Source organism: Pelophylax lessonae (genome assembly GCF_965119305.1).
Source record: "Pelophylax lessonae genome assembly, chromosome: 12".
Taxonomy (NCBI): Eukaryota; Metazoa; Chordata; class Amphibia; order Anura; family Ranidae; genus Pelophylax; species Pelophylax lessonae.
In genome coordinates, this window is record NC_138779.1 from 161,583,051 (window position 1) to 161,595,294 (window position 12,244).

The following is a 12,244-nucleotide window of genomic DNA, read 5'->3' on the forward strand; positions in this document are numbered from 1 at the left end:
TTTGTAAGATTATTATCCGATTAATTGAAACAATACTCGGCCATCTAATAGATTATGAGAATAATTGTTAGTTACATAGTTTGTGAGGTTGAAAAAAGACATCAGTCCATCCAGTTCAGCCTATGATGTGTGTGTTTGCTATTAACCGTATATTGAATACCCCTGTATGTTGTGGTCTTTAAGGTGCCCATCTAATAGTTTTTTTGAAACTATCGATGCTCCCTGCTGATATGACTGCTTGTGTAAGAGAATTCCACATCCTTACTGCTCTGACAGTGAAGAACCCTTTACGTATTTTAAGGTTAAAACGTTTTTCCTCTAGTTTTAGTGAGTGGCCACGTGTCTTATTGTATTCCCTTTCTCTAAAAAGTTTGTTCCTTAAGGGCCATACACACTATAAGATTTTCTGAAGACTTTTTCCTTCAGATTTACCTTTTCTATGTAGTGAAAGGGCCTGCCAGATTGCATACAAATTGAAAGTGTTTAGGTTTAACCTCATATTATATGGTTTTGGTATGTCTAAAGGAAAAAGTCTTCAGAAAATCTTATAGTGTGTATGACCCGTAATGCTAGGGTCGCCAGTACAGTATTTGTACATTGATATCATATCCCCCCTCAATCGTCTCTTCTCCAGAGAGAATAAGTTGTGCTTGTAGTCTTTCCTCATAGCCGATGCCCTCCATTCCCCTAATTATTTTTGTTCTTCTCTGGACTCTCTCCAGTTCCAGCACATCCTTCCTTAGGACCGGTGCCCAGAAGTGGACAGCATATTCCAGATGTGGCCGGACCAGAGTCCAGCCACATCTGTCCATTGTATGAAGACGCATTAGGCACATGGTGGTGCCTAAGCGTTTTGCACACAGTTATCCCTTTGTGTAGGCGGTGTTCAATAGGTGGACTGTTCCACCAAAAGTAGATTCTCCGGTGGCCAGGTTGAATAAGGGGTCTCTGGTACCGGTGGAAAAATTGCCAACTTTTCCGGATCCCGTCGATAGCCGGGTGGAATCGTTGCCCCGCCATTTACACGTGGTGGCTGCTCACAGGTTAAAGACTACCTTTGTAAAATGTTCTGGTGGCGCAGACTGCTGCTGAATGGGGGAAGTTACTGCTGGAATTACTAGACCAGTTGGCTCAAGCTCTGGTATTCATGTGTGATACATCCCTTGATTCAGCCCTGTTGGTGGGCAGGTCGTCAGCAGTGGGGATTGCGATTAGGCTCTTGGTATGGTGAAATGCTGGTTGGCTGATCTTCAGTTTACAGGGGAGAGGCTGTTTGGATCAAATGTGTCCATGAAGTAATTATGTATGGTTACAAAACAGTTTGGTTCTTGCTCTCCGTTAAGGTTTTTTCCTTCTAACATACATCTGTCCCCGGACCGGCTGCAAGCTATCTTCGGGGTGCAGGACCTGTTGCTTCAGTGAGTGATGGTTTTGGTATCCGAACTGTTTCAAGGTTTTTATTTAAACCTGTTTATGGTCCCAAATAAAAAGGGCAAGCTTTGTCCGATTCTGGACATTGTGCGGGTACAGAAATACAAAATGGAGTCCATTCGCACAGTGGTGACATCCCTACATCAGGTGGATTTCTTGGCCTCTATCGACATCAAAGATGCTTACACATACCAATATGTGCCCGACACCAGCGTTTTCTTCGCTTTGCTATGGGAGAGGAACACTATCAGTTTGTGGCATTACCTCCTCTCCTCGGGTCTTCAGGAAGGTGTTGGCCCCGGGTCTGGCGTTGCTACATCAGTAGAGAATTGCTGTGCTGAGCTACCTGTACGATCTCCTCTTGTGAGTCCTCATCTGCATTGATGGACGACATGGAGATCACTATACAGACCCTGAAGGAGTTCAGTTGGCTTCTGAACTACCAGAGGTCTGCCCTGATTCCGTCCAGAAAATTGGATTATCTGGGTCTGATTCTAGATTTAGGTCTAGTCAGAGTGTTTCTTCCTCTGGATAAACTCCAGAAGTTGCATGCTGCCATTCATCTGTTGCTGTCCCGCAGGAGGTCTTTCCTCCAGACCTGCATGCGAGTGCTGGGCCTGATGGTGTTTACCTTTTTGAGGAGGTCCCATTTGCACAGTTCCATACTAGGTCCCTCCAGAGGGAGATCCTGGTGAAATGGAACAAATGTCCAAAGTCTCTAGAAAATCAGATTTGGCTGAGCCGTGAAACTTGAGCAGTGCAAATCTTTTCTCCCCTTGTATTGGACAGTGGTCACGACGGATGCCAGTCTGTCCGGGTAGCGAGGTGTCCTGGGGCTGAGCTCTGTTCAGGGTTGTCGCATGCTGGAAGAATCCAGACTACCAATCAATGTCTTGGAACTTCAGGCGATCAGACTGTGCCTAGGTCACTGGATGGATCGGCTCCGGGGGCTCCTGGTACGGATCCAGTCGGACAGTGCCACGGCGGTGGCTTATGTTAATCACCAGGGCAGAACAAAAAGTGTGTTGGCTCTGGAAGTAGCAAGCACAGAACGCTATGTTCTGGCCCTCTCTGTCGTACACATTCCAGGTGGGAAAAATTGGCAGGCGGACTATCTGTTGGCAGGCGTTGGACCAAGGGAAGTGGTCCCTGTTTAGGTTGGGCTCTAGTTTTTTTTTTTTTTTTTTTTTTTGAGCTCCTGTTACCTGGCTCTTTTTGTGTTTAGCCCTGGGATTTTTTGTTGTCCCACCCCTCATGTTTTGGCACTGCTTTAGGATGTCCCTATGGTTCTGAATATGGAGCACTGTGTCTGTCAATAAAAGAAAGTCGCCTTTTTGGGGACTCACTGGATGAATTGGTTAAGGGGTCACTGGGGGTAAAAGCACACTGCTGCCCCAGCAGACAGATTTTTTTCTCTCAAATCTTCATTTGACCCCAGATCGTTTGTGATCTTCAACGGGCGGTTCAGGATCTCCTCGCCCAGGGGGTGATAGTCCCGGTGCCACATCGGGACAGGTTTCGGGGTTTCTACTCAAATCTGTTCACGGTGCCCAGAAAGGAGGGCAAGGTGCGTCCAATTCTGGACTTAAAGTTTCTGAACTGCTTCGTGCGGGTTCAAAAGTTCCGCATGGAATCCCTCCGATCGGTGGTGGCCTCCCTGAGCCCGGGAGATTTCCTGGCTTCCATCGACCTCAAGGATGCATATTTACACATCGCCATTTACGAAGGTCATCAGAGGTACCTCTGATTCGCAATCGCGGAGGAGCACTATCAGTTTGTGGCGTTGCCTTTCGGTCTCGCTTCAGCTCCAAGGGTGTTTACCAGTATTGGCTCGTGTCCTGGCCCTGTTGCGGGCGCAGGGGATTGTAATCCTTGGATATCTGGACGATCTCCTGTTAAGGTCGAGCTCCAGTGCCACTCTGTTGCACGATCTGTCAACCACGGTTCAGATGCTCCAGGAGTTCGGGTGGACCATCAATTTTCAGAAGTCGACATTGTCTCCTTCTGTTCGCCTCCCTTACCTGGGGATGGTTCTCGACTCCGCCCAGGCGAAAGTCTTCCTGCCGGAGGACAAACTCCGGACTCTACAGAACGAGGTCCGGTCCCTCAGGGACAACGAATCCTCATCGTTCAGAACCTGCATGCGGTCCCTGGGATTGATGGTGTCAGCCTTCGAGGCAGTACCATTTGCACAGTTCCACACACGATCTCTGCAAGTGGAGATTCTGGCCAGGTGGGACAGGCATCCTCAGTCCTGGGACAGGCATCCTCAGTCCTTGGACAGGAGGATATCTTTGAGCCACCAAGTCAGAGCGGATCTTCTATGGTGGCTCCAGTCTCCGGCTCTGACGGAAGGGAAATCCTTCCGGCCGTTGTTATGGATGGTGATCACCATGGACGCCAATTTGTCTGCCCAGGGCACTTGGTCGGAGGAGGAATCCTCTCTACCGATCAATGTCTTTGAACTGAGAGCGATCAGACTAGTTTTGCTCCGTTGGTCAGATCGGCTTCGGGGGCCGCCCTGTGCGTGTGCAGATGGACAACGCAACTGCGGTGGCTTAAATCAATCAACAAGGGGGCACCAGGAGTGCCCGGGCAGTCAAGGAGGTGGCCGAGATTCTGTCTTGGGCCGAGACGCAGGTCTCGGCGCTTTCGGCAGTTCACATTCCAGGTGTGGAGAACTGGCAGGCCGATTATCTGAGCCGTCAGACCCTGGGCCAGGGGGAATGGTCCCTACACCCGGAGGTGTTTCAGATGCTGTGTGCCCGATGGGGATCCCCGGACATGGATCTGTTCGCGTTGGACCAAGGGAAGTGGTCCATTCATCCGGACTTGTTTCATCGGATATGTCTACGGTGGGGTACCCCTGAGGTGGACCTGTTGGCGTATCGGCTCAACAGAAAGGTACCAAGGTTTGTGGCAAGGTCCTCTGTCGGATGCCATGGACGCTCTAGTGGCCCAGTGGGGCTAGTATATCTGATCTATGCCTTCCCTCCTCCTGGCTTTTTTGGTGGCTATCACCTCTGCTCACAGGGTAGAAACATAGAATGTGTCGGCAGATAAGAACCATTTGGCCCATCTAGTCTGCCCAATATATCTGAATCCTCTGAATAGTCCCTGGCCCTATCTTATATGAAGGATAGCCTTATGCCTATCCCATGCATGCTTAAACTCCTTCACTGTATTTGCAGCTACCACTTCTGCAGGAAGGTTATTCCATGCATCCACTACTCTCTCAGTAAAGTAATACTTCCTCATATTACTTTTAAACCTTTGCCCCTCTAATTTTAAAACTGTGTCCTCTTGTGGTAGTTTTTCTTCTTTTAAATATGCTCTCCTCCTTTACCGAGTTGATTCCCTTTATGTATTTAAAAGTTTCTATCATATCCCCTCTGTCTCTTCTTTCTTCCAAGCTATACATGTTAAGGTCCTTTTAACCTTTCCTGGTAAGTTTTTTTCCTGCAATCCATGTACTAGTTTAGTAGCTCTTCTCTGAACTCTCTCTAGAGTATCTATATCCTTCTGGAGATATGGCCTCCAGTACTGCGCACAATACTCCAAGTGAGGTCTCACCAGTGTTCTGTACAGCGGCATAAGCACTTCTCTCTTTCTACTGCTTATACCTCTCCCTATACATCCAAGCATTCTGCTGGCATTTCGTGCTGCTCTATTACATTGTCTTCCCACCTTTAAGTCTTCTGAAATAATTACTCCTAAATCCCTTTCCTCAGATACTGAGGTCAGGGCTGTGTCAAATATTCTATATTCTGCCCTTGGGTTTTTACGACCCAGGTGCATTATCTTGCACTTATCCACATTAAATTTCAGTTGCCAGAGTTCTGACCATTCTTCTAGTTTTCCTAAATCCTTTTCCATTTGGCGTTTCCCTCCAGGAACATCAACCCTGTTGCATATCTTTGTCTCATCAGCAAAAAGACAAACCTTACCATCGAGGCCTTTTGCAATATCACTTATGAAGATATTAAACAAAATTGGTCCCAGTACAGATCCCTGAGGTACCCCACTGGTAACATGACCTTGTTCTGAATGTTCTCCATTGACTACAACCCTCTGTTGTCTGTCACTCAGCCACTGCCTAATCCACTCAACAATATGGGAGTCCATGCTCAATGACTGCAGTTTATTGATAAGTCTTCTATGTGGGACAGTGTCAAAAGCCTTACTAAAATCTAGATATGCAGTGTCTACTGCACCTCCACCGTCTATTATTTTAGTCACCCAGTCAAAAAAATCTAGAAGATTTGTTTGACATGATCTCCCTGAAGTAAACCCATGTTGTTTTTCATCTTGCAATCCATGGGATTTAAGATGTTCCACAATCCTATCCTTTAATAGGGTTTCCATTAATTTGCCTACTATTGATGTCAGACTCACTGGTCTATAGTTGCTCGATTCCTCCCTACTACCTTTCTTGTGAATGGGCACGACATTTGCCAATTTCCAATCTTCCGGGACGACTCCTGTTACTAATGATTGGTTAAATAAATCTGTTAATGTTTTGCCAGCTCACCACTAAGCTCTTTTAATAATTTTGGGTGTATCTCATCAGGACCCTGTGACTTATTTGTCTTCACTTTAGACAGCAATCTTAGAACGTCTTCCTCTGTAAAGACACATGCATCAAACGATTCATTAGTCATCCTTTCAAGTGGAGGTCCTTCTCCTTCTTTTTCTTCTGTAAAAACTGAACAGAAGTATTCATTAAGGCAGTCGGCTAGCCCTTTATTCTCTTCTACATACCTTCCATCCTTTGTTTTTAATTTAGTTATTCCTTGTTTTAATTTCCTTTTTTCATTTATATATCTAAATAATGTCTTATCCCCCTTTTTCATAGACTGAGCTAGTTTTTCTTCTGCCTGCGCTTTAGAAGTTCTTATAACTTGCTTGGCCTCTTTCTGCCTAATCTTGTAGATTTCCTTATCTTCATTGCTCTGGGTTTTTTTATAATTACTAAATGCTAGCTTTTTATTTTTAATGATTTGGGCCACTTCTGCTGAGTACCACAGTGGTCTCTTCCTTTTTTTGCTTTTACTGACAAGTCTAATGCAATTTTCTGTTGCCTTCAATAATGCACCTTTTAAGTAGTCCCATTTCTCCTGGACTCAATGTAATCCGTTCCAGTCTGATAAGGACTCATTTATAACTAATTTCATTTTTGAAAAGTCTGTTTTTCTAAAATCTAAAACTTTTGTTTTTGTGTGGTGTGACTCTTTCACAGTTCTTATATTAAACCACACTGACTGGCGATCACTAGATCCCAAGGTTTCGCCTACAATGACATCATATACCGAATCCCCATTTGTGAATACCAAATCCAAAATGGCCTCCCTCCGGGTTGGCTCCTCAACCACTTGTTGCAGAGACAACCCCAGTAGGGAATTTAGAATATCTGTACTCCTGGTAGAACTTGCTATTTTGGTTTTCCAGTTTATATCTGGAAGATTGAAATCTCCCATAATGATAACTTCTCCTTTCATTGTCATTTTAGCTATTTCTTCAACTAGTAGATCATCTAGTTCTTTAACTTGACCAGTTGGTCTATATATCACACCTACACGAGTTACTGCATGATTAGCAAACTGCAACGTAACCCAAACTGACTCTATGTTGGCCTCACCAACTTGTATTAGGTTAGATTTAATGCTATCTTTCACATACAGGGCCACTCCTCCTCCTTTCTTGCCTTCTCTGTCTCTTCTGTATAAAGAGTACCCTGGTATGGTTATGTCCCATTCATTTCTTTCATTAAACCTTGTCTCCGTAACAGCCACTAAATCTACATTCTCAGATGCCATTATTGACCCAAGTTCATTGATTTTTTTTACCTAAACTGCGAGCATTTGTAGACAGGACTCTGAGCTTATCATTTCTTAACCTCTGTGCTTCTGACCTGTTCTGGCATTGTTTCGGGGGGCAATTGGACTCTTGTATTTTCACTCTTTTGCCCCCCCTTCCTAGTTTAAATACTCTTTCGCAAATTCTTGGAGTTGTTCACTAAGTACATTTGTTCCTTTGAGAGAAAGATGCAAACTATCTTTTTTGTACAGTTCCTTTCTATTCCAAGTAGAGCTATGATGAGAAACAAAGCCAAATCCTTGCTCTTGACACCATTTACTAAGCCATATGTTGAACTCCTTTATGCGCCTCTGCCTATCATTCTGAACATTATGCACAGGCAGAACTTCAGAAAATGAAATGGTGGATGCAAAATCCTGTACGTCATTACCAAGTGTGATAAAAGATTTTTTTCACCTCTGACACTTCATTGCAAGCCAGGTCATTTGTCCCTAGATGGACAAGAACATCCACGTCCCCTTCCTGCTTTGCTTGCTTAACAATATTAATAATACGTCTTCTATCTCGTCTAGCAGTAGCACCAGGGAGACATCTCACAAAACCATTTTCTTTAAGCTCCACACTTCTTATGATTGAATCACCCAGCAACAGCTGCTTCCTTTGAGACTTCACTTTATCTTTTTTGTCCTTGGCTGCAGTCTTGCATACATTAGACATAGAAGTCGATGGTTTCTCACCCTCTGTGCTTGAGTCCATATCCATGTTGTCCTTACATTCTGAGAGTGCTGCAAATGAATTATGGAGAACCACCGACTGTGGGACATGTCTTCTATCCACCACTCTAAGTCTTCCAGAACATACAGTAACCCATCTGCCATTTCGACTATCTACGGCGGCGGTCAGCCCCTCACAGGCAAAGTGACGTAGGTCTACGTCGCTCGCCTGTGAGGGTTTAGGGAGCGAGCGCGCGCCGCCGGAGGCACGCTCCCGCGTGGTCACGGACCCCCCCGCGCGTGTGACCGGCGGACCCGATCGCCGCCGGCCACTCTGCGATCGGCGGGGGAGAGGGAGAATGTCAGGCAGCTTGTGTAAACAAGCTGCCTGTCATTCTCCTCTCTGTATGAGAGATGATCACATGGATCTACTATGTAGATCCATTGATCACTCTGCATACAGTTGAAGCCACAGCCAATCACAGTTAGAATCACGCCCCTAGGGACACACACAGCCCCTCCCTCTCAAATAAAGTTAACCCCTTCACTACCAGTGTATTTTTACAGTAACAGTGCATATATATAGCACTGATTACTGTAGAAATGTCACTGGTAACCCCAAAAGTGTCACAAATGTCAGTCAAGGGTCCGATCTGTCCGCCGCAATGTCGCAGTACCGCAAAAAAATCGCAGATCGCCGCCATTACGCGTTAAAAAAAAAAACAACAAAAATGACAAAAATCTTTCCCTTTGTTAGTAAACGCAATAACTTTTGCGCAAACCAATCAAAATACGCTTTTTGCGATTTTTTTTACCAAACATAGGTAGCATAAAACAAATTGGCCGAAAATATTAAAATTTTGATTTTTACATTTTTTTGGGGGGGAATTTCATATAAAAAAAAGGGAAAAATATTGCTATTTTTGCAAAATTTACGCTCTTTTTTTGTTTATAGCGCGTGATCAAAAAATCGCACAGGTGATCAAATACCGCCAAAAGAAGGCTCTGTTTGTGGGAAAAAAAGGACGCCAAATTCGTTTAGGTACAGCGTCGCACGACCGCGCAATTGTCCGTTAAAGTCACGCAGTGCCGAATCGCAAAATACCCTCTGGTCGTTTAGCAGCCAAATCCTCCGGGGCTTAAGTGGTTAAAGAGGAGAAAAAAAATTGTAAATTTAAGTCAAACAAATCTTACCTTTTTTTTTTTTTTTTTCCCCCACCTTCCAGCCTACCTCCTGACTATCTTCTGCAATATCTCTTCACTGTACTTAAAATGTTGTACTTGAATGGAGTACTTGCAGCTAATGAATTAGGCCAGCTAATGAGTATGTCTCTAAATATATACACACTCCTTCACAGCTCCTCCCCCAGCAACAAATGTAACACCTTAATGAGCTGATCTCATTAGCAAATGCACAATAGCAAACACCTGACCAAATTCCTTACCTCTTCTCAAGCAATGGTCAGCAAAAAACAGATGAGTCAGTTGCAAACTCCAAGCCAATCTCTTTCAGTATCTCTTCAAACTCTTCAGTCTCCTGCAATATCTCTTCACTGTACTTAAAATGTTGTACTTGAATGGAGTACTTGCAGCTAATGGAAAGCGTACATTTCGTGTTGTGAGTCGATTGGTTTTCACCCTCGTTGTTTTTCAGTGGCTCAGATTTTGAACTTCCTTCAACGAGGTGTTGAGCAGGCGTTACCCATGAGCACCATCAAGAGCCAGGTGCCTTGGCGATCTTCTTTCAGCAGCCCTTAGCAACACATTTATTGGTGCATACTTTTATTCAAGCTGGTGCAATCTTTTTAGCCGTGGGATTTAAACTTGGTGCTCTCTTCTCCAAAAAGCCTACCTTTGAAAATTTTCGGGGGATTCCCCTGCTTATGCTGTCACAGAAGGTGGCTTTTTTGGTGGCCATGACCTCTACTCACAGTGTCGGAACTGGCGGTGTTATCATGTCGTACCCCCTATCTGATGGTCCACAAGGATAAGGCGGTTCTTTGTCCACGTCCGTCGTTCCTACCTAAGGTGTTCTCTGACTTCCATTAGAATAAAGACATTGTGTTGCCTTCTTTGTGTCCCAGGCCCGCTTATCCCAAGGAATTTTCATTGCATGCCCTGGTTGTGGTTCAGGCCATTTGGGTGCATCTTGCAGCCACAGAGTTAGACTCACTGTTTGTGATCACGGACGGGCCAAGAAAAGGGCTGTCTGCTTCTTCTATGACCATTTCCAGATAGATCAGACAGACTGACTCAGGCCTATTCCTTTCCCTGTAATGGCGCACTCTACTCTGGTGCTTAGTGCTTCTTGGACCTTCCATCATCAGGCGTCAGTTGCACAGGTTTACAAGGTGGTAACTTGCTTGACGGTGCTCACTTTCAACAAACTTCTAAAAAAGTGTTTTGGCATCTGCAAATGCTTCTTTTGGCCACAAGGTTTTGCAGGCTGCTGTTTAGAGGGTATGACCCCTCTTTTTTGTGGTGTATTGCTCAGGTTGGGCTCCAGTTGTTGTTTTTGTTGTGTTTTTTTTTGTTTTTTGTTTTTTGAGCTCCTGTTACCTGGTTGCCTTCTTGTGTTCAGCCTTGAGTTTTTCTTTGTTTTCCCACCCCTCATGTTTGGCACTGCTTGGAGACATGTCTATGGTTCTGAATATGGAGTGTTGTGTCTGTCAGTGAACGAAAGAGAAAATAGGATTTTTGTACTTACTGTAAAATCCATTTCTCTGAGTTCATTGACGGACACAGCACCCACCACTCTATGAAGTTTTGTTACTTCTGACACTGCTTGTTAGGCCTATAGCAGAGAGGGGGGTGTATACCAGCTAGGAATGCTCATAGGCATTGCCAAGTGTTTCTCTGCCTAGTGTCCTACTCCTGTAGGGGGCGATATAACCCTATGGTTCTGAATATGGAGTACTGTGTCCATCAAGGAACTCCGAGAAATGGATTTAACGGTAAGTACATAAATCCTATTTTTATTGGCTAAACTGCAGTTTGATTGCACAACAATTTTCCTATAACTCCATAGCTACCAATAATGAGAGATTTTCTAGTGACAAAAGTCAAATTAAATTCAGGATTTTCTTTTTTTTTGTTCCCCTATATGTAGGCAGCCATAACAGGGTTAAATACTTAAATAGAGTTTACCTTTTGCTACAAGACTGCATTTTGTTATAACTATATTTTACATAGTAGTTGAGGTTGAATAAAGACAATAGTCCATCCAGTTCAACCTGTGTAGGTGTGTGTGGATGTATTCATTTCCCATACCCCTGAATGTTTTTATCTTGGAGATGTATGTCCATGAGTCTTTTAAAAGTAGCCAGACTCCCCACAGTTACTACCATTTGTGGAAGAGAGTTCCACAATCTTATTGCCCTTCCTGTAAAAAAAACCCTTGCGTAGCCTGTGGGTAAATCGCTGAATGAATGAATATTTGAATGACTAGTAAAAATTTTAATTAGATGTATTAATAGAAAATGTACCCGAGTGTCCCAGATACCTATTCAGACTTTTCCAGTCTGGTACATTCATGTCAAGGCAACCTTTTGAGCTTGAATGAGCTTGCCAATACATCCCAAGGACCCAAAAATTCACCTGAACTATTTTTCCTTATACAGCACACCACAATGCATGGTGAGCTGCAGTGCAGGTGTATCAAAGATGTGCATTCCTTTAGTGCCTTGGAATGCTATTAAAAATGAACGCATTCAAAGGAAACCGCAACACATTAATATGTGTATAGGTGTGTGTAACCAACTTTAAGTTTGTCCAGCAAAAACTTTAGTTCCTAGTTTTAGACCATGGACCAGGGTTTAAAAACGACATCAATCCAGACCATGTTAGGCAGTGAGGGGAACACTCAACTGCAACAAAGACAGGAGTGCTTTTCTTTAGAAGAGTAAGGGAAGGCTTGAACCCCTGTTATATTTGTATTTTTTGTATGTGTCCCTGTTGCAGATTTTCCCTCTTTTTCTTCTGGCAAAACTGTTGTCCACAGAACAGGAAGTAAGAGAAATTAGAACAAGTTGGTGGCTTGACATACACACATAAGTTTTGTTTTCTTGTTCCTCTTTTAGGGCACTAAAGCACAGTATTTAGCTGCTAAAGCATTGAAGAAACAGTCTTGGAGGTTTCACACCAAATACATGATGTGGTTTCAAAGGCACGAGGAGCCTAAGACCATAACTGATGAATTTGAGCAGGTATGTGTAATTTATTTTCTTAATCAGAGTATCTGATAAGTATATCCAGCATACCTGTGTACTTGATCCATACAGATT

General features: G+C 44.0%; 1 protein-coding gene across 2 annotated transcripts in view; it reads left to right on the forward strand.

The window, feature by feature from the left end:
- The window catches only part of CNOT3 (CCR4-NOT transcription complex subunit 3), an 894,807-nt gene that overhangs the window by 858,376 nt on the left and 24,187 nt on the right, over nucleotides 1-12,244 (forward strand). For both annotated transcript variants that reach the window (XM_082273841.1, XM_082273842.1), the window contains exon 17: nucleotides 12,041-12,166. In XM_082273841.1, the coding sequence (XP_082129967.1) occupies nucleotides 12,041-12,166 (126 nt within the window). The remainder of the gene's footprint in view (nucleotides 1-12,040; nucleotides 12,167-12,244) is intronic.